The sequence below is a fragment of the Bos javanicus genome, chromosome 6, assembly GCF_032452875.1.
Source record: "Bos javanicus breed banteng chromosome 6, ARS-OSU_banteng_1.0, whole genome shotgun sequence".
Lineage (NCBI taxonomy): Eukaryota > Metazoa > Chordata > Mammalia > Artiodactyla > Bovidae > Bos > Bos javanicus.
The window spans coordinates 12,274,032-12,296,700 of NC_083873.1; the positions used below are offsets into that span (position 1 = coordinate 12,274,032).

Sequence of the window (22,669 nt, forward strand, 5' to 3'; positions counted from 1 at the left end):
GTTATTTAAATCTTAATATAGGATTTGATTAAATGGTGGTCTAACCAGGTATTAATCTATGATTTTTAACTCTTGATATGATCACTCATATGGTCTTCCCTGATAGCTCAGCTGGTAAAGAATCCACCTATAATGCAGGAAACTCCAGTTTGATTCCTGGGTCGGGAAGATCCCCTAGAGAAGAGATAGCATACCCACTCCAGTATTCTTGGGCTTCCCTGGTAGCTCAACTGGTAAAGAATCCACCTGCAATGCAGGAGACCTGGGTTCAATCCCTGGGTTGGGAAGATCCCCTGGAGGAGGCCATGGCAACTCACTCCAGTATTCTTGCCTGGAGAGTCCCATGGACAGAGGAGCCTGGCGGGCCACAGTCCATGGGGTCACAAAGAGTTGGGCACAACTGAGCGAATAAGCACACATGATCCTTGTAATTTGGAATGAACTTGGGGTAAAATTTAAGGTCAGATTTTATTTCTCAGAACAGCTTTGGAGTTTTCTGTGGCTGTTGAATGACCTTCTGGGATTGGTCATATCACTATCTTTGCACTGAAAATTGAATGTACAGTTTATCTCATTTTTCATTTTTTATGTAGAAGTATCATCTGTGATAGATGGGAGGAAGGGAAGGAGAAGAAATAGCTTAAGCTTAAATACAGCTTGCAGTACAGCTCTTGTATTTGCCTCGGAAAATGCGGTCAGCAGGGAGCTGATACCTGATCTTCTACTGGTGCTTCCTTAATTTACTGAATGATTATAGGGAAACTACAGGATCCCTTTTTGTATTTCATTCTCAGTGGCTCTTAATTTAGGGCTATGCTCTTTGTAACCTACCTATCTGACAGGGAGATGGTGAAGATTAATTATACCATGCCGGCCAGTTGCCCAGCACTGCCCCAGAGAAAGGGGCAGCCCTGTCATTAGGAGGCCTTCCCCTGTCTCACATCGCTGCATGGGATGGTGCCATCACTCCGTATCCTGACGGGAGGTCGCCTCCATTCAGGCCAAGGACAGGTTTTCCCGTGACACAGAGAACATCTTCTCTTCTGGTTCTGTGTGACCAGGCAGATTGCCATCTCTGCGGACCTCAGTGTCCTCATCTGTGAGAGCAGCAGCCCTCAGCCCCGTGACTCCTAAAGGGAATTACCCTGGAGTTGCTCTCATTTTGTCCTTTCGCTTCTCTTGTCTCACCCAGTTTCTTGAACCTATTAAGCTTTTTTTAAGCTCATGTGCTATTAAGGAAGTGTGGCAGACGCTGGGGTAGGCCTTTCTGGAGGGGGGCCTTGCTGGGCAGAGAAAGGGGGCAGGCGTTAACTTCAGCTGCAGAGATCTCTTGTCTTGGGTCCAGTGAGCCAAGGCTTTGTTGGCCTTGCCTAACAGTTTCATGTCTCGCTCTGCCTGATCTTCCTTCCTTCCCCTTTCTTTTATGAGACTGATCTCTCTAAATAGCTTCTGGTTCCATTTCCACAGAACTTGGTCAGTGAGAAGAACTTAAGCATGTGAAAACAGGACTAGTAGGAATTTCCTCAAGTCACAAATGAATACACTTTTTAATAATAAACTGTCATATTCTGTAATTTATTAATTTGGAAGTAATATTTTCAGATTAAATGAAGATACCCAAAAAAGAAAAGTTCAGTCACTATTAGATTTGTGATTTTTATATAGATAACTATATAGGATTTTTTTTTTTTACTGGACATGAGCGAAGCCTTTGACAAGTAAAGTCCTTACTTAGTTCTTTTAGTGATATTTGTAGTAAGTCGTAGTTTTAAAATCACCATTCTTTATCCCTAAATATATCTTCATTAAGTTTTTTGTATAATTAACTATTAGTCCTTGCAAAGAAATAAATAGCAAATATTACAGCTTTTTCCTGTGTGCATTAGAGATATTTAAAGTATTCTTTAGCTATTCTTCAAATACATCATTTTGGGTATAACTGAGGCCTGTTCTTGTCTCCTTTCTTCCTTCTCTCTTTTTCTTTATTCCTTCCTTAGTGGTTTGGGTATTGTTATTTTTGACTTAAAAAACAGTGAGTCTGACAGCTACTATGGAATTGATCTCATTATGAAGAATATGTGCTGGGCATTTTTAAGAAATTCAATTTTATATTGTAATGAGGGAGTTGATGTCTCCTTTCTTGTGCTTTAATTTCAAATTTGCATTTGGAGATTTGTCTTTTTTATATTTTGAATTTTATATCTTTTCATATTTTTAGAGTTGTCAAAACTCAATGTAACTTTTAAAAAATTTGATTTCTCCCTATCTGTGCTTAGAGGATATGACTCAGTATTTCTGTTTTCTTTCATGTGTTATTGTTGATTTTTCTTTTCTTTTTTTGTTCACAGTCCACAGCTTGTGGGATCTTAGTTTCCAACCAGGGGTTGAACCCGAGCCCTCAGCCCTGAAAGCACGGAGTCCTAACCCCTCGACCACCAGGGGATTCCTGATTATTGTTGATTTTTTAACTTAGAGCAGAGACGCAGAGACTGAGAAATATGTAACTAGTCTCCATGGCAGACATATAGAGAAGAGTTTAAAGAAAAGGGGCTTGGAGAAGGAAGCATTTAAATGACAATAGCATGTATCAGAAGAGAAGAGGATCAGAGACTGAATTCTGACATATGTGTGTTTAGTAAATATAAGCTGCTTTTGATTTTATTCACTATTTATGTTGTGGAGAGAAAGTAAATTATGTCAGTTACATCAGGCCTTTGAAAGTTTACCTCTGTAGCATTAACTGACCTTCATATGTCCTTATTTGTTTTTTCATCTGCCCATTCATCCATTTTAACAAGTTTTCAGCTCTTAATGGTATTGCTAACATCAGACCCCAGAACAGTATTACATGAATGGAATGTATTCCAGGTGTAAAATACCAAAGCACAATGCATACCATGTTATTCCTTTCATGTAAAGGACAGAAGCACACTAAATCTATGTGATTTGAAGTCAGGATAGTGGTTACTGTGGTGTGGGAGGTGGGGTCTGGGAGTATCAGAGGGTTCTGGGTATTGATGAGGTTCTGTTTCTTGATCTGGGTGCTGGTTTCATGGGTGTGTTCATTGTGCGAAACATCATTGCACAATATACTTATGGCATATGTAGTTTTCTGTTTGTATTTTATACTTAAACATTTTTTTTAAATATCAGGCTAGGAAAATTCCCTTGGGCTACCTAGACTTTTAAGAATCGCATATCCAAAAAACAAAGAAATGAACTCTAGCCACAAACAACAAGAAGCAATCCCAGAATTGAGTACAGAATCACACAAATGGAAAAAATCTTCGTCTAGCCCACTGACATCATGAGCCTAAAAGACTCTGGAGTCTTGCATGTGTCCTGTGGTACTGTGATTTCACTTCTTACAGCCAAGGGGAGTGGTGTTCAGAGAGGCCCAGTAAGTTGCCCAGGGACCGCCCCCACCCCAAATCTGCTGGAGAACACCCTGATCCACCTGCTGCCTCTGCATGAATTGTACTGGTCTGCTGCTAAAAGCAGCTCCTTCGAAGGACTCTATTACAAAGACTTCTAACGACAACTCAAGCAGAAAGTGTGTCTTTCATTTAACCCTCAGGTAACCTGATTTTCAGTTGCCCAGAACTATCAAATTATGAAAGATTCCATTTGTTTGAAAGTTTACCAAGTGATAGCTGTCCTGTCACTTAGCTATTATTTTCATGGTTGTTTTAAAAAAAGAGCTTTTGAAGATCTTTGAATCTGAGTCAAGATACTCTTTTATGCACATTTATACATATTTCCTACATAAATAACCTTGTAAGAGATCCCCTTTCGATTTTTGTTTTCTGCCACCATGAAAGATACTTTTTTCTCTGTACACATGGGGCTATTTCTACTTGAATGATAACTCTCCTTAATTTATGACCTACAATTTGTATATAGATACATATACATATGTTTGTGTATGTATATACGTGTGTATGTGTGTGTACAGATATATAAACTAAACTCGATCATAGCTTTCTTATAATCTAGTGAGTATCCCCATCTTAATCCAACAAGCATTGCATTTTCTAGACTCTAGGCTCATTTCTCATCCCGTGGCCAGTGCTGACACAGGGCTTTCTTACTCAGAGTCTTGTCTGACTCTTCTAACAGCCTCTGGATATACTGACTATGTTATCTTCATATCTCTGTGGCCACCTGGAGAAGGAAGTAAGCCAAGTTGTATCAGGAGCAGTCTCTATTCTTATTTTTGTTTTCCTGTTTGTTCTATATTATTTTTCCCTGTTTATTCACAAATTCATTCGATAAAATTTCATTGCTTATTTGCCATGTGCCAGACACTGTCTTAGATGTAGGGTATAGAATGGTGAACAAAAATTGACATATCCTGCTTTATTGGATCTTACCATTTATTGCAGAGAGAGATCATTAAAAAAAAATCTTACAACTAAATAAAAAATCAACTGTGGCAAATAACTATGAAGTGGAATTTCTGCTATGTGTGAGCACTAATAAGGACTTTCAACCTGTTAGAAAAATACTTCCTTGAAGAGAAAATACTTGTTTTAGTATGTGGAGAAAAACCAAATATAAATCAAAAAGAGGTGGAGTGAGTTTCCAGCCGGTGGGATACCTGCCCCAAAATCCTGAGGCAGGAGAATTCATGGCACTTATGAAGAAATCAAAGAAGGTCAGCCCGTATGGCTGGAATAGAGTGCAGACGAATATGGAGGAAAGTAAATGATGGATTAGGAAAAGGAGAGGACTTGGTGACCTGTTTTCCTGATGGTTTGAGAAGAGTTACCTAGGAAGTGTTGAATGAACATTTTGGAAAGTCAGTAGTTAGTGGTTAGAGATTTGAATTTTTCCCTTCCTGATTCCGGAGGAGGATGGCCAAGTTTCAGGGAATGACTGCACAAGTGGTAACCAGACTGGAGTGGAGGTGAAGATCACCAGAGACGGAGAGGCCAAGGAAACAAAAGTCTGTGACTAGTTATCTGTGTGTGTGTTGAAGTAGCCTACCATGTTGTGATGACAGACTTTGGGTGAAGTAGAAGACTGGCTAGATGCCAAGTCTTAATAAATAAAACAGACTGAATTATTGGGGTAGGGGGAACCACTTAATCCAAGTAAACATTTCATAAGATCTGAATAATTCATTTTCCTCTGTTTACATGAGAACTTGACCTTTGATGCAAGTATTGTGTTGGCCGAAAAGGTCATTCAGGCTTTTCCATAACATCTTATGGGAAACCATAACGAACTTTTCTGGCTGACTCAGTATTTTGAGGAGCCAGTTAGTCACATCATTTTGACAGATACTGTACAGAGGGGCACACAGTGGTCTAATTTGGATATGTTTCATCTGTAAGGGATATTCCTCTCCCCAGATTCTGGTTTGTAGGCTTTTATCATTCATCTAGCCAGCCAGTCAGTCACGCCTCTGTTCTAAAGCAGTTGCCTGGGGGACTCAGGCAGTCTACAAAAGAATGATTTTTAAATCATACTTCATATGCTACTCTCTTCTTTTGCTTATACATAACTTTAAGTCATATTTAGGTATATGCAAAGGAAAAGAGTAGCAAAGAGTGCATCAAAATGTAAACAACGGTATATCTGGGTAGGGTGGAGTTTTTGTTCATTTGTATTATGTTTTGGCCATCCCTGTGGCCCATGGGATCTCAGTTCCCCAACCAGAGATTGAATCCAGGCTATAAAGTGCCGAATCCTAACCACTAGACCACCCAGAAATTCCCTGGGTAGTGGAGTTTTAACAGATTTTATCCTGTAAATATAATTTTCCAAAAAAATGAAAAGATGCCAAAGTTTCTTAGAGAAATGGCTGGCTCCAGGGTTGGAACAGGGAGAGAACAAGAGAACCCTGGAACATTTTGAGAATCTATCATTTTTACAATAAGATTTTTTAGAAAAATAATATTAGAGTGAAAGAAATGAGGATGGCGACAAGTCAGAAATAATTAGGCGAGGTGGAGGAGATGTTGTGTAGGAGATGCATGAGTTGTCAAGAGGGATACGCAGGGTGGACTGTGGCCGTGTACTCGCTTCTGCTGCAAGAGCTAATGCAGAATGCTCTCTTCTGTTGGCCTCTGGTCACAGCCCCGCATTTCCAGGTCACTTGGCAGAATTCCTGGAGTCTCAGGTTTTAAAGGAGCAATTGGTATGGGTTTCTCCCTAGTGCCTTTGGCGTTTTATTCCCTGAGGAGAGGTTTAGCTGTTGATTTTTAACTGTGATGCTGAAAACCTCAGTAAGCTCCTGGGGTTTCCCCTGCCCCCCTGTATAGCTGTTAGGGAGCCGTGCTTTGATTCTGATAATACCTGTGGATTAACACAAATCAGAAATTGTTTTCAGTGTCACTCTGTCTACAGCAGCTGGGCAGTGGGTCTGTTCATTTACATGGAAGTGGATGTTAACTTCACATGTCAGCCCAGGACATTTTTTTGCCTGTCAGCTTTAAAGTTCACCACACAGAGACTGATATCTTCCTCTTTCAGAGTTTAGGAGTCACCAGAGTCAATTGAGGTGGCATTTAATATGCCTCCTTATAAACTGTGGGCATTGGGCCAGGCAGGGTTGCAAAAAGCTCTTGCTTTAGAGCTGGCCCAGTTTGTAATGCCATGCCAATGCCAAACCCACGTCCTAAATGATGCAGCACTTCCTTGAGACAGAGCATTCTAGGTAAAAGATAAATGTTCATTCCTGACGGATGACAAAGACTTCCATCTGGAATGACAATGGGTTAAGACTGCCTGCCACTCATCATAAGTCCAGGGAACGCTGTCCTACAGTTTCAGGATCAGAAAGAATAAGATGGTACATTTTTAAAGTGTACGTTACCTAGAAAATTTTGAGGTATTTGGAAAGTGCATGAAATGCTCTCATGTAATGAGAACCTAGACTATCCTCCATAACTCTGTTTCCCAAGGAAACTAAACATGGTACTCTGAAAGCAGAGGAGTGGACGATGCGAAGGAAAGACTATGACAGTATTATTAATAGTAAATCCAAGCTCTAGATGGTTGCAGATTTTTTTAAAGAAAATATTTATAATCTAAATCAGATCACTTGTCTCGCACTGAAACTACCCTTTCTCAGCTCCTGCGAACCCATGTACATATTCACTTTTGTCCTTGATGAAATCTTGGTCAGATTTCAGAGCTTTGCAGTTCCTCTTAGTCACAAGAACAGTCTCATTTCAGAAATGTAGAAGTCCTGACCGATGTCATATTTAAAACTTGTCCCCTCTCTCATTTTAGGGTTAATGGCTCAGTGGGTGCAAGATCCACCTGCAGTGCAGGAGACACGGGTTCAATCCCTGGGTCAGTAAGATCCCTTGGAGAAGGAAATGGCAACCCACTCCAGTATTCTTGCCTGAGAAATCCCCTGGACAGAGGAGCATAGTGGGTTACAGTCCAGGGGGGCGACTTAAGAGCACACACACCCACCCACCCTACTTCTCAAGTCAAGCCTGTTTCATGCTTGAGAGCCTCCATGGACCAGAGAAGGGGTGTGATACCTAACACTTGTTTTTTTAACCTTATTTCCCCTTCTAGTCACTGATTGCTGTTTGTGGCCCTTGGGGACAGAGCTGTAAGGAGCCATGCAAGTCTCATCCCAGTGGTGCAGTTGTAATCTGCACTGCTACTATTGATGGATGCAAGATCGCCAACTAGCTTTCAAGGCACGTCAACAATTCCTCTTAGGGACCTCTGGGGATAGTTATGCTGATGATGGCCATGCTTCCCCTGGCAGGATGTTTGGGTTGTTTTTAACCGTCTTTCCTGCTCCTGGGCTTCCGGCATTCCACCCCTCTGTTAGGATCACAGTGCCTCCCTGGGTAACCCCTTCAGGATCGTCTATTAGAAAACAATCAGTCCCTCCTATGGGCTCACAGTCTGTTTTCATATAAACCTGGTCTTAGCATTGTGGAAGTATAACCTGATGATGGACCTCTTTGCTTTACAATTCCAGGGGTAGCTGTTCTTATTTTTCTCAAAATCAGAGGGATGCACCTCATCTGATATTTCTGAGTCACCCCTTCTTTCCTTAATTCGGTACCTTTGGGTAAGCTCCATTCCAGTGTTGGGTAGGAGGAGATGCAGAGTGTTCTGATGACTCTATCTGGAGCAGTTCTCCCTAGTGGTCTTATTATCTGCTCCAGTTCAGCTAGAAATGAGCAGTGGGCTCATGACTGAGAATGGCTTCAACTGACCTCTTGATAAGTCCTGAATATACGGTCAGCACCCTGTAACCGACAGCTGCTTTTAGCTTTCAGGATTTCAGCTAAAACTGAGACACTTTCATTTTAATATCTTATCGTAATAGTGCTTTTAAAACTCTGTTAGATGGTTACATTAAATCTCATATTTGTGCAGTCTAGTAAATAAAAGTACCCATAAGTGATAAACTAGGAATGTATGATTAAAATATGTAGTGGCAAGAATTGAAGGTGCCTTGAATTTTTTTACTTGGGGCGTACACTAATAAATGATAGTGTCACGTCTCCAATTCGATGGGTATTTTTATTATTAAAACCAATCATTTCTAGTTTAATTTGAAGTTCATGAGTAGCTAGACTGTAATAAGTTACTTTACCATCAAAACATCATTCAGAGTCTTGTGTCTGCTTAATAAATATGCTTAAGTACCACATCTGGCATAGGGATTTCCCCCCAACTATAAAGATAAGGTATCTCAAATCTGTGGTATTCTGCTAGGATAGAAAGGAATAAGCATAGCTTTTTACAGATATAAGATGTGCTGAATTTTGCCCTTATTCCTGGCAGAGCCTCTGTTGTGAAAGCCATTTTTTTTTTCCTCCTAATTTTCTACTTGGTGATCTTTTCACTGTGGTTTTTCACTCATGATTGATACGTATATGACTTTTAATGACCAGTCTTAGTAATAGAAATGAGTTTATACTTACATAAAAGAGAAAGTTAATATACATTTTGTGAAGTATTTTATTTGTGGTTGTTTTATGTTTAGAATTTAAACAATAATTTATCTTCCTTTTTTTCATAAGTATAAGAAGGAGTGAGGATTCAGGATTAGTAGGGTCTGAAGCTTAGGCAGTTTGGAAATTCTCTCTAAGGAAAAGAAAACAAAATTACAAACACAAAATTAAACTCAAAAGTAAATCTATATTTAGAATAAAAATAGTCACAAGAAATTATAAATTTTAACACTGACAGGTACTGCAAAGCACAATAAAATCCAGAAAAACAGAAAAACCTTGCTCTCCCTTCTCTGTATCCTTACTTGTGGGGTGAATGGCAGTACAAGGTTGTATCATGATGCCTCTTCTGGGTGTCCTGTCATCTCACGGCCGGTTGGATGCAGATGTATTCCTGGTAGCAGCCCTGCATTGGGATGACTAGCAAGAACATAACTATACCCAGAAGTGACTGGGAATAATGTAAATGTATCATTAAATCCAAATAAAACTATATCTTCAACTCAGCTTCCCCTTAGCTAGATCTCAAAACAGTTCATGCCCATTTCAGTATCACTCAATGCACGGAGAAGTGTGATGGAGCAGAAGGAGGTCTGGAAAGAAATAATGATCCTAACTGATGATGTTAAAACATCTTGTTTGGCAGGTTTTATGAAAACATATGATTGTGTTGTTAAGATGCTTTTGGTGGCCAGTGCATCTGCAAGGCTTTGAGGTTTAAGTTTTGTTAGCTTCCGTTACTTCTGAGGGAAAAATGTGAGTAACTGAATATTCCAGATGCTTAAAGGAACCATAAGAATCCATGTTTCTTACATTTCTTTTTTACATTCTTCTAAATTACTATCCAAACTCATTCTTTCATCTGTTTTTAATGTTAGTATTAAACCAGATAAAGGAAAAATGTGTAAATATTTTATACTTTTCATGTTTTGAATAAATTGTATACTTAATTATTAGAAAAACATATTTCAGCTCAGTTCAGTCGCTCAGTCATGTCTGACTCTTTGCAACCCCATGGACTGCAGCACACCAGGCCTCCTTGTCCATCACCAGTTCCTGGAGTTTACTCAAACTCAAATCCATTGAGTCGGTGATGCCATCCAACCATTATATCCTTTGTCGTCGCCTTCTCCCGCCTTCAGTCTTTCCCAGCACCAGAGTCTTTTCCAGTGAGTCAGCTCTTGGCATCAGGTGGCCAGAGTATTGGAGTTTCAGCTTCAACATCAGTCCTTCCAATGAATATCAGGACTGATTTCCTTTAGGATGGACTGGTTGGATCTCCTTGCAGTCTAAGGGACTCTCTAAGTCTTTTCCAACACTACAGTTCAAAAGCATCAATTCTTCAGCACTCAGCTTTCTTTATAGTTCAACTCTCACATCCATACATGACTACTGAAAACCCATAGCTTTGACTAGACAGACCTTTGTTGGCAAAGTAATGTCTCTGCTTTTTAATATGCTGTCTAGGTTGGTCATAACTTTTCTTCCAAGGAGCAAGTGTCTTTTAATTTCATGGCTTCGGTCACCATCTGCTGTGACTTTGGAGCCCCCCCAACATAAAGTCTGTCAGTGTTTCCACTTTTCCCCCATCTATTTGCCATGAAGTGATGGGATTGGATGCCATGATCTTAGTTTTCTGAATGTTGAGTTTTAAGCCAACTTTTCACTCTCCTCTTTCACTTTCATCAAGAGGCTCTTTAGATCTTCTTCTCTTTCTGCCATAAGGGTGGTGTCACCTGCATATCTGAGGTTATTGCTATTTCTCCAAGCAACCTTGATTCCAGCTTGTGTTTCATCCAGTCCAGCATTTTTTTATGATGTACTCTGCATATATTTTGTCTTGGGCTCCATATATATATTTTCTTGGGCTCCAGAATCACTGCAGATGGTGACTGCAGCCATGAAATTAAAAGACACTTGCTCCTTGGAAGAAAAGTTATGACCAACCTAAACAACATATTAAAAAGCAGAGACATTACTTTGCCAACAAAGATCTGTCTAGTCAAAGCTATGGTTTTTCCAGTAGTCATGTATGGATGTGAGAATTGGACTATAAAGAAAGCTGAGCACCGAGGAATTGATGCTTTTGAACCGTGGTGTTGGAGAAGACTCTTGAGAGTCCCCTGGATTGCAAGGAGATCCAACTGATTCAAGAAATCAGTTCTGAATATTCAGTGGAAGGACTGATGCTGAAGCTGAAACTCCAATACTTTGGCCACCTGATGTGAAGAACTGACTCATTGGAAAAGACCCTGATGCTGGGGAAGATTGAAGGCAGGAGGAAAAGGGGATGACAGAAGATGAGATGATTGGATAGCATCACTGACTCAATGGACATGAGTTTGAGTAAACTCCGGGAGTTGGTGATAGACAGGGAGGCCTGGCATGCTGCAGTCCATGGGGTCGCAGAGTCGGACATGACTGAGCGACTGAACTGAACTCTGTATATAAGTTAAATAGGCAGGGTGACAATATACAGATTTGACATACTCCTTTCCCGATATGGAACCAGTCTGTTGTTCCATGTCCCGTTCTAACTGTTGCTTCTTGACCTGCCTACAGATTTCTCAGGAGGCAGGTCAGGTGGTCTGGTATTCCCATCTCTTTCAGAATTTTTCACAGTTTGTTGTGATCTGCACAAAGGCTTTGACGTAGTGAATAAAGCAGATATAGATGTTTTTCTGGAACTCTCTTGCTTTTTCAGTGATCCACCGGATGTTGAAAAAACATATTTAAGGACAGCAAAATATGTTTACCACAATAAGAAAAGCTAAAAATGAACAGCACATCCATGATGTAAATGCTCTCTTGTTTTACTGTGCATCTGCCTGTAAATCATCTGGGCCAGTGGAAAAAAATGGTACAGTGTGGATTGCATACGCTTTGTTTCCGTTCTGGGTCCATTTAGTCTCTAGGTAGTAAGTCTGAAAGATTTAATGCAACACGTCTCAAGTGATTTAACTCTATTTCCTAAACAGGAAATTGGAATTGTGCAGCAATTCCTTCCAAAACAAGTAAAATTATACCTGGGGCAAGTGCTGGGGTCTAGACCAACTTGTGGAAACTGAAGGCAGAATGATATATAAAATTTATTTCATTGCCTCTTTCCAGGAGTATAATTAGAATATTAAAAAAAAAACTTGTATGGATTAAATTATTGGTGTACAATTAATATAGAGATGCATGAAAATATCTTTAATTCTGTATATGTATGGAATAGTACCCTCATAACTTGTTTCTCTAGTGATTTGTCTTTTATATTAACAATCTCTTAAGACATAATAGTTTAAAAATGGTACCATTGACAGGCAGCCATATGTTGTGTGTGAGCTCTGACAACCTCGTGTCCTAAATGTCACCCTGGCACATTTTGCTCTCCTTCTGTGGACGAGTCCTGATCGTTGCCTTCTGTGGGGACTTTTCCTGGCTATCTGCCTGTTCTGGATACCACCCTTCTTTTCTTAGGCTTCTGGTTTGCTTCTCCTGATGGACTGCTGGCGATCCTTGCAGTACTAGAGTGATGCCCTAGAACACACGGCGAGTGATATTGCCGTCTTAGCAGAACAGTGGACACACAGGCAGGCAGGGGCACCCCCTTGAGAGCCATCAGAGCTGGCCATCAAGAGCCACAAGCCATCAGAGCTTGTGGATCTCGGAGGAGAGCTGGCTGAGTTCACTTAGTGCTCTAAGGGCGCCATCGGGGCTTCCTGTCCACCCACTTATCATCTGGAGGAAATCCACACTCCAGCGACAGTCTCCTGTTTAGAGCCCTGTGTCTGGGTTCTACACAGTTACACTCCCACTTCCCGTCCCAAGGGATAACAGCTCAGTTCAAATTCCTCAGCTGATTGGTTACCCACACCTAGTGAGAGGCTTACTAAGAGACTCCCCTAAGACTTCTGTTAGGTCTGAATGGAGTGTTCCATCTCCTCACTATATTTTTGGTAGCTATGTAGATATTCTGTATAATCAGATATTAAACATTTATATGAAAATATTTTGTGTAAGTTAATGTTTACTTTGCAGTTTTAAAAGGTCTATAACATTGCATTCTCATTTAAAATGCTGCTGAACAGAAGCGTGATAAGATAGGGATTTTTTTTTTTTTTTGGTCTTACATTTGCATAATTTTGTTTAAAGCATTATTTTCATAGCAGATAGAATGTCATGTCTCTGAATGAATACCGTTATTGTGGTGGAAAAGGGAAGTTTTTCTCCTGGAGGGCAGCATTAGAATGGTTGTATCAGATTTCACTATTTATTCCTTTACAGATATAGCAAATAGGCGAAATATATCATCTACCAACTCCCTCTAAAATAATAATATATGATAAATTATTTATCAGAACAGCATTTATTTTGGATGTGTGAAATGGATGAAAGAATATCATTAGTTTATATGTAACTGGTTAATTTGTTTAAAAGTTTTACATTTATGCAAATAAATTTTCTTTTATTCTTTTTGTTGTTCAATTGCTCAGTCATGTCCTACTCTTTGCGACCCCATGAACTGCACATTCCAAGCTTCCCTGTCCTTCACCATCTCTCAGAGCTTGCTCAAACTCATGTTCATAGAATCAGTGATGCCACTGACTGTATTCTTTATTTTGAGCTATTTAGAGTACAGCATGAATTTGAATAACTATGAGTTTTTGTCCATATTTTACCATATTGATTTTGTCTCTGTCTGACCATTGATATCAGTGGTTCTCTCACTATTTCAGTTATCAATGGCCTGAATAACATAATCATATGATTTTATGGAAAATCAATTTTTATATTAAAATACATGTAGAATGAATAATATTTGATGGAATTAGTATAGTTTTTCATGTATCTTTTAGAAATCTAGTTCTTTTAAAGTTGGACAGATTTTTTTTTTTAAATAATGATGCTATAATTTATTGATGTCCTACTTTTTTTTCCAGATGCTGTACCTGATGCTAGATATTTTATGCCCATTTGATAAACAATTTTTTGAGAGGTCTGGGAACTTTGACATCCAGTTGATAGTAAGTGGAAGAACCAGAGAGCAACTCTTGTCTGCTCTGCTCTAAAACCTGAGATCTTCCTCTCCCTCTGGGATATTAGTGGGCACAGAACTGATGGAGAGTGACCAATACCTGATGTCAGAAAGAATCTAGGTCAAGTGCAGAGTTTAAAAAATCAGTTTTATGGTGTGGATTAAAAATAGTCCAAAATAAAAGAGTGATGTGGAAGTATAGTGTTTAATTATGAGTTTAAAAATCCTTTTATTAAATGAATATGACCGCTTCAAATCCATATACATCATGCTCAGGTTTTGTAATGAAGTGAACCTTTAAATAGTTCCTTTTAACTTACAATGCAGTTTTAAATATGACCTACTTAAATGGACAGAATTTATTTTTCTACCGGAGGAAGGCCTCATTTAACGAGAAGTAATCTCTCTAACAAGAAAAATGTATTCAGAATGTAATTCCAAAACCTCCAGGAATAAGACTTCTATCTAAGTAACCACATAACTAGTTCCAGAATCTGTATATTAGAGTCCATCTTTTATTCAGAGAAGATCTCTTCACGTGCTTACTGCCAGGTTATTTGTGATTGCTTTGTATTTTTATATCCTTGCTGGAGAAACTCAAAGCAATAAGAGATGGCAGCAGCAAAAAAAAAAAAGTGTGAAGAACCAGAGAAACTGTAATGAACAGACGCAGGAGTGCACACTGTACAGTAGTTTACATAACAGGTTTCATCTACCTTCTGAGAGTGGAGAACCAGTCAGGCTTGGTTTTACAAGGAGAATAGGAGAGTCTCTTATTTGAGGCTGTAGTTTCTTAGAAACTGAACAAATGTGAAAAAAGTTGAGAATCAAGTTGGGCTGGTTGTAGTGCAGAAGCCAGAGAAGCAGGATTAAAATGGATAGATCTGAGGCACTGGTCTCCCACTGGAGCTCAGGGCCAAGGAAGAGCCAAGGAGACAGGAGTAGTGAAGGCCACAGCTTAGGATGGGAGTCCCGGAGGCCAGCAGAACAGAAAGGAGGGATGGAGCTGGATTTTAAACTTCCCACTTTCCTGGGCTTCGGGGGTGACCCCTGCTTAATTTTCATATAAGATTATTTTAAGGGTGACGATTTGTTTGTAGGGAGAAGGAACTGGAAGAGTTAAACCTTCTTGGGCGTAGCAGATCCATGCCTTCCTTAGGCTGTAGGTTTACACTCATATGTGTGTTCGTGTGTGTGCCTGTGTGTGGTGGTGGGTGCATTTGGGGAAGGAGGTGGTAAGTGACTGATGATTAGAGACTGAGCTCAAGCCACTGCCCAAACCATCCTTTGGCACTGCCCATACTGCAACATGATTCCACACAGAGGGACAGGGCAGACAGGGATACAGGGCAGCTTCTTGTGGGTTTTCACACCTCAGCAGGCCTCTGAGGACGGCACTTAAATACAGCAGAATAATAACTAAAGCTAAAATGGTGACCCTGTGGTGTCAAAGATATTAAATTGTATCTCCTCAGTGTAAGAAAAAAGACTAACCTCCCCCTCCCCAATCAAGAGGTTAACCTTTTAAAACTTTGTCATTTTTGTGGGACAGTTACTTTTGAAATTTACTTCCTGATAAAAACTCATTCCCTGATGCTGCCAGATAAGTAAGTTGCTGCTCTATGTAGCTTTAGTAATGCTTCTGTTGCTTTGTGAAGGTGATTCAAGGATAGCGCTTTAAGTTCACTTGTGATCAGTTATTTTGCATAAAGATTAAAATTTTATTTGAATCAGGAGTGAAGGATGTATTTCATTAGGTCCAAATTCAAATTTTTGACCTCACTTGAAATAAAACATCTGAAGCTTAAGTATTAAAAAGTACCTTAAAACTGGGAATAAATAACTACATTTTCTCAAAATTCTCAGAAACTTTTGTAATATCTAGAGTTCTCTGTACTGGGTAATACTAGTCCCCACTTACTCTGTGTCTAAACTGGACAATGATATATTTTCCTTCCAGCATTTTTATGTGATAGGTCTTCAACCATGTATTGCTAACATCATGTACCTTGTCACACCTGACAAGATTGCAGCCTGAAGGGTTATACGTTTATTCATATTGTGGACTTGAGCTTCAAAAGAAGAATAAAGCCAAACTATTATAGGTTGAGTACTTTAATAAATATTAAATGATAAATGAAGCTGGTTCTGCACTAGCTGCAGGGTGTGTGGATAATAAAAGAAAATCTTCAAATGGTGATATGTAGTATTATGGATATCTTTCTTGCCTTTTTTGATCTGTTTTTGTCTCTTACCATCGTAGTTGTAATTGCTGGGGATGAGGTAGGGTGTATAATTATTGTTGCCCCCTGAATGAGAAGTAAAGGAAATGTTAAATGTAAAACTAATTCTTCTGTTTAGCAGAATGAATACAGAAGTGTGCTTTTGGTAATAATAGGTGCTTAATGACTCCTCCTCACCTACCTACTCCCTTGAAAGTCACGAACTTGATGTTGAATGTGGAGCACACCAGGCAACACACATTTCCGTTTAATGAAAACTTTAGCTCAATCATCATGTTTGAGATGTCACAACATCTCCCAACGAAAGCGTGCAGAATGCCTTGCGACTCATAGGAGATCACTAAGTTATGTGACTGTATGGAAGAAAAAGTAAGTGAACGCGGGTATCAGAAAGAGACGCATGAAACCTCAGTCCTCGTAGTCAGAGGTGGCACGCAGCCTCTAAGGTGGCCTTGACAACCTTACTTCCTGCTGTTCCTGCTCTTGTGTAACTATTTCCCCTTAAAAAGTAGGCCAGCTTAGTGACTTGCTTCTTTTTTTTTTTTTTAAATTGGAGCCTAATTACTTTACAATATTGTAATGGTTCTGCCATACATTGACATGGATCCACCACGGGTGTACATGTGTTTCCCCATCCTGAACCCCTCCCACCTCACCCCCCATCTCATCCCTGTGGGCTATCCCAGTGCACCAGCCCCAAGCACCATGTATCATGCATTGAACCTGGACTGATGATCTGTTTCACATATGATAATATACACGTTTCAATGCTACCCTCTCAAATCATCCCACCCTCACCTTCTCCCACAGAGTCTAAAAGACTGTTCTATACATCTGTGTCTCTTTTGCTGTCTCGCATACAGGGTTATCGTTACCATTTTTCTAAATTCCATATGTATGTGTTAGTATACTGTATTGGTGTTATTCTTTCTGACTTACTTCACTCTGTATAATAGGCTCCAGTTTCATCCACCTCATTAAAACTGATTCAAATGTATTCATTTTAATGGCTGAGTAATACTCCATTGTGTATATGTACCACAGCTTTCTTATCCATTCATCTGCTGATGGACATCTAGGTTGCTTCCATGTCCTGGCTATTATAAACAGTGCTGCAATGAACATTGGGGTACATGTGTGTCTTTCAATTCTGGATTCCTTGGTGTGTATGCCCAGCAGTAGGATTGCTGGGTCGTATGGCAGCTCTATTTCCAGTTTTTTAAGGAATCTCCACATTGTTCTCCATAGTGGCTGTACTAGTTTGCATTCCCACCAACAGTGTAAGAGGGTTCCCCTTTCTCCACACCCTCTCCAGCATTGATTGCTTGTAGACTTTTGGATCGCAGCCATTCTGACTGGCGTGAAATGGTACCTCATTGTGGTTTTGATTTGTGTTTCTCTGATGAGTGATGTTGAGCATCTTTTCATGTGTTTGTTAGCCATCTGTATGTCTTCTTTGGAGAAATGTCTATTTAGTTCTTTGGCTCATTTTTTGATTGGGTCATTTATTTTTCTGGAATTGAGCTGCAGGAGGTGCTTGTATATTTTTGAGATTAATTATTTGTCAGTTGCTTCGTTTGCTGTTATTTTCTCCCATTCTGAAGGCTGCTTTTTAACCTTGCTTATAGTTTCCTTCATTGTGCAAAAGCTGACAAGTTTAATTAGGTCCCATTTGTTTATTTTTGCTTTTATTTCCCTTTCTGGGAGATGGGTCATAGAGGATTCTGCTGTGATTTATGTCAGAGTGTTTGCCTATGTTTTCCTCTAGGAGTTTTATAGTTTCTGGTCTTACGTTTAGATCTTTAATCCATTTTGAGTTTATTTTTGTGTATGATGTTAGAAAGTGTTCTAGTTTCATTCTTTTACAAGTGGTTGACCAGTTTGCCCAGCACCACTTGTTAAAGAGAGTGTCTTTTCTCTATTGTATATTCTTGCCTCCTTTGTCAAAGATAAAGTACGTGGATTTATCTCTGGGCTTTCTATTACTGACTTGCTTCTAACCGAGCACACGTGGCAAGTGTGGTGGTTGTCACTTCATGATTAGGCTAGACGAGATAGGGACTTCCTTTTGCTAGCAGTTTCTTTCCTTTGGTGGCTTTGATGAAGCAAGTTGCCATGTTGGCATGTGGCAAGGAAGTGAGGGCAGCCTCCAGTCAGTGGCCAGCTAGGAAGCTGAGACCCTCAGCTCAGCAGCTCTTGGGGAACTAAATACTACCCCCGGCTATGGGCTTAGAAGCAGATCCTGCCCAGTCAAGATTCTCGATGGTACCCCAACCCTAGCTGATACCTTCATGGTATCTTGTGAGAAACCCTAAAACAGAGAGCTCACTTAAAATATGCCCATGTTCCAGGTACACAGAAAATGCAAGATTAAAAATACGTATTGTTTTAAGCTTCTAAGTTTGTAGTACTTTGTTTTATAGTGATGGAAAGCTAATACTTCTATTAGTTAGCTAGAGGCTGCCATAACAAAGTACCACAGACTAAGCCTGAATGATAGAAATGTATTTACTCAAATTATGGAGGCTAGAAATCCAAGACCAAGGAATTGGCAGGGTTGGTCTCTTCTGAAGCCTCTCTGTGATTTGTAGATGTCCATCTTCTCCCTGTGACTTCACGTGGTCTTCCCTCTTGGCACGTCCGTGTCCTAAACTCCTTTTCCTTTTAGGACACCAGTCATATTGCATTAGGGTCCACCCTTAATTACCTCATTTTAACTTAATTATTCCCTTTAAAAACAGTGTCTCCAAATACAGTCCCATTCTGAGGTACTAGAGGTTAGGAGTGAAGGAATTTTACAGGGACACAGTCAGCCCATAAGAATAGGCTATATAAAATTCTATGTTTATCTCTACAGCTAAAATTTGATACCACTCACTTATTGTCCATAAAGGTCTTTTGCTACCTCCTTCTTCATTTTCACATAATTGTAGGTGTATCAGATGATATATAGCTCACATAGTTTAGCATATGTGTTTCATTTTCCTGTCTCCATTACAAAAATTATAATTCCTATAAGCATATGCTTTCCATATGCTTTATGTGTATTACTTCTACAGTATTTAACATGGTGTTAGATGCGTCTTTAAAATCTAGTTTAACGTTTTGTGTTCATTTGTATATGCTGGAGTTAGAAAATCAGCACTTAAGTGCCTATTGATCCCAAAAGCACATCAAATTAAAGATTGGTTCAGGCAAGAGTTATCACTGAATGCTAAATATAGAGGGAAATTTTTATGAAGAGCAAGATGTTTTCATGATCTTAAAATGTATTCCCACATACTTGTTAGTTACAAAAGAAAATTAAAAAGATAATTAAAGAAATTCAGCAGCACCTTGATCTGGTTATCATTACTTTTGAGGAGCGATTGGACAGTGTGCACATCCAGATATGAGAGCCTGAGAAGGATAATGTTCTAGCTGAGAACACATAGCCTTAATCAAATCATGAGCGATCATTTGACAAAACCAAACAACCAAAATGAGAAATATTCTCTTTAAAAAATAGACATGATGGTATTCTTCAGAAATGTCAGGTCACAAAAGATAAAGGGAAACTGCGGAAATATTCCAGATAAAGGAGCTAAAGAAAAGTGACACCTAAATGCCATATTTGACCCTAGACTGGATCTTGCATTAAAAGGAGAAAAATGCTATAAGGGACATCCTTGGGTTAAATTGACAAAGTGGGAGTGTGAATGGTAAATTATTGTCTTATTGTTAAATTTGTGGAAGTTGATAACATACTATGATTGTAAGAGAATATTCACAATTCTTGGTAATGCACACTGAAATTTTAGGGGTAAAGGACCTTAATGTTTATTAACTTACCTTTAAATGGTTCATTTTTTTATAAACATTCGTATATATTTGTATATACATGTGTCAATTAGGTAAATATGTGTAGATACACATGACCATATACATGGAGGGCATGTAAAATTGTGTAAAAAAAATGGGTAAAATGTTAATAATATATCTGAATAAACAGTACCTAGGATTTGGGGGAACTATTCTTGGTCCTTGAGTTTTCTGTAAGTTTCAGTTATTTCCTAATAAATGTTTAAAAATTAAATGCAGTCACTTATGTTAATATAATGGGTTCATTATTATATTAAGTGAATTTATAAATACCTGTTTAAAGTTTGTCTCAGTTTTATTGCTAATAAGCATTAATAGATCTAATCCACATAATCAAAGGCTTTGTTGGGGGGTTCCCAGATAATTTAAGAGTGTGAAGGGGTTCTGAGACCAGAGCGTGAGGACAGTGGCATAAGCTGTGTGGGTGGTTAGGTGGATGCCCCTCAGTCTCTCGAGGCTGTCTTGTGGCCCTACTTAGTGAGAGCAGGTTGGTAGATGCCAGTAACTCATTTTATGGTCTTACACTTTCTCTGCCTTAGTTTTTGTACTTGTAAAGTAGGGATAATAAGATTGCCTGTCTTAGAGGGCTGTTGTAAGGTTTAAATCCGGTCTTTCAATAAGGACCACTCTACAATACTATTCTTACTGGCAGCGTGTGTTTCTGCTATGTTTTTGCTTCTCTGTCTGTTACTTATTTTGTGCTTTGGCTAGTGATTTTGGTTATAATTATGTGCATATGAACTACTATAAAGAAACCAAAGAAGAGTATCAGATAGTTTTTAAAATGCAAGTTTACAGTCATCTCTGTGCCCCTTCAAAGAAATGCTTAGGGATACAGAGAAGGGTGGAGACGAGCAAGCAGTTTGGTGTTTGGAGAGTCCATGATACATGGAAAAGTATCGTATGCCTAGGAAGCTGAACCAGAAATTCTGTGGAGTAGTTGATAGAAAGTATGTCTGGACAGGAAACACTTTGTTGTCAGGAATAACCTGTTACTAACCCTGTTTAGCACTGGTTCCATTGGCATTCTGATTGCTAGATAGATATCTTTTGTTTGAATGTGTATGTCCATATTGGCTTAAGTTGTTGTAACAGTATATACATAGGGTAATGATAAGAAAGAATGTTATTGTTTTGTGCCATTTTTACTGTTTTCCCCAGCTCAAATCTAAATTCAACACTGTTCTATACTGCAATCAAACTTCAAACCAATAAAAATATTTAGATTATTAAACTATTGTGTTTACCTAATTCCTAACTCAAGTGACTTAAAAAAAGAAACCAAAATATAAATAAATATAAAGTCTTTATGTCATTTTAATATGTTGTTTATCATTGCTTCATCTTTTGGTGAAATGTAATTTATTTTTCTGTTTTTTTTTTTAATAGATCATCAGAAACTGGAAAGGGAAGCTAGAATCTGCCGTCTTTTGAAGCACCCCAATATTGGTAAGGAAATGTTTTCAGCATGTTTTAAATATTAAAATTTTACATAACATAATTTTACACAACTTAAGATATTTCATAAACTAGAATATTATTTTTAATTATTAATTAATAGGTTCCTAACTTTTGATATTGGTTACATTTGATTCTTCAGAGTTTTTGAAAGTTTTTCAAGAGGTAGCAGTTCTTTCTTACCAGCACGTTAGAAGTAATATAAGGTATTTTAGTTGAATAGTGCTTTTATGTATCTTTAACGATTCTTCAGCTGCTGCTACTTTATGGAGAGACAGAACTTAAGCCATTATGTTAGTCAGCTAAGTTACTTTTCACCTCTCCTGTAAAATGTTTACTTTGTAATCATTGATTCTATTCTAGAAACTAGTATAATTATTTTAGAATATTATCCCTCATGAATATAATAACATGATAATGTTCAAAATCGAAAAATAATTGAATGTAAGAGAAATAGAGGAAAGAAACAAAGGAAAGGAAAAGAAAATGCCACATTCTGTGACAATAGTTTTGATTATTTTTGAAAAATGTTACTGCCCCACTCTGTTGGTTTTACTGTCAGCCAAAACATTTCTGATGTGGGAGAAGGGGAAGAGGGAGCCGCAGTGCAGTAAAAATAACAAAGTCATTCATTGACAAGATCTAAGTTTCTCTATTTTTATGTATAAAGCCATTCTGGCTCTGTTCCTTCCTTGAAGTTTTTAGTATCGTTCATTTTTGTAGGTACTTCTTAGGTTCTTGAGTAAATAGACACAAGTAAATCTGAAGCATTAACAAATTAGTGGCTGTCTAATAAGAGCCTTCTGGTTACAGAGAACAAAACAACTTCTGAAATGTGAATATGCCTTATTCTAAGTATTTTACCCTAATAAAAGTCTATGGCATTTCTTAACTGGATGGATTATTTTGCTAGGACTGTCATAACACCAAGTTCCACAGACTGGGTAACTTAGAGAAATATCTTTTGTCACAATTCTGGAAACAAAAAGTCTGAGAACAAGGTGTGGGGAGGCATGGATTCTTCTGAGACATGCCTCCTTGACTTCTTGGTGGCTGTCATCTTATGTTTTTACATGATCTTCCTTCTGTATAATGTCTCTACTTTAATTTCTTCTTTAAGGGCACTGATCACATTGGATTAA

At 38.7% G+C, this 22,669-nt stretch overlaps 1 protein-coding gene across 28 annotated transcripts in view; it reads left to right on the forward strand.

Moving 5' to 3' along the window:
- The window catches only part of CAMK2D (calcium/calmodulin dependent protein kinase II delta), a 308,198-nt gene that overhangs the window by 80,670 nt on the left and 204,859 nt on the right, over positions 1-22,669 (forward strand). For all 28 annotated transcript variants that reach the window (XM_061419307.1, XM_061419313.1, XM_061419325.1 and 25 more), the window contains exon 3: positions 21,459-21,518. In XM_061419307.1, coding sequence (XP_061275291.1) covers positions 21,459-21,518 — 60 coding nt within the window. The remainder of the gene's footprint in view (positions 1-21,458; positions 21,519-22,669) is intronic.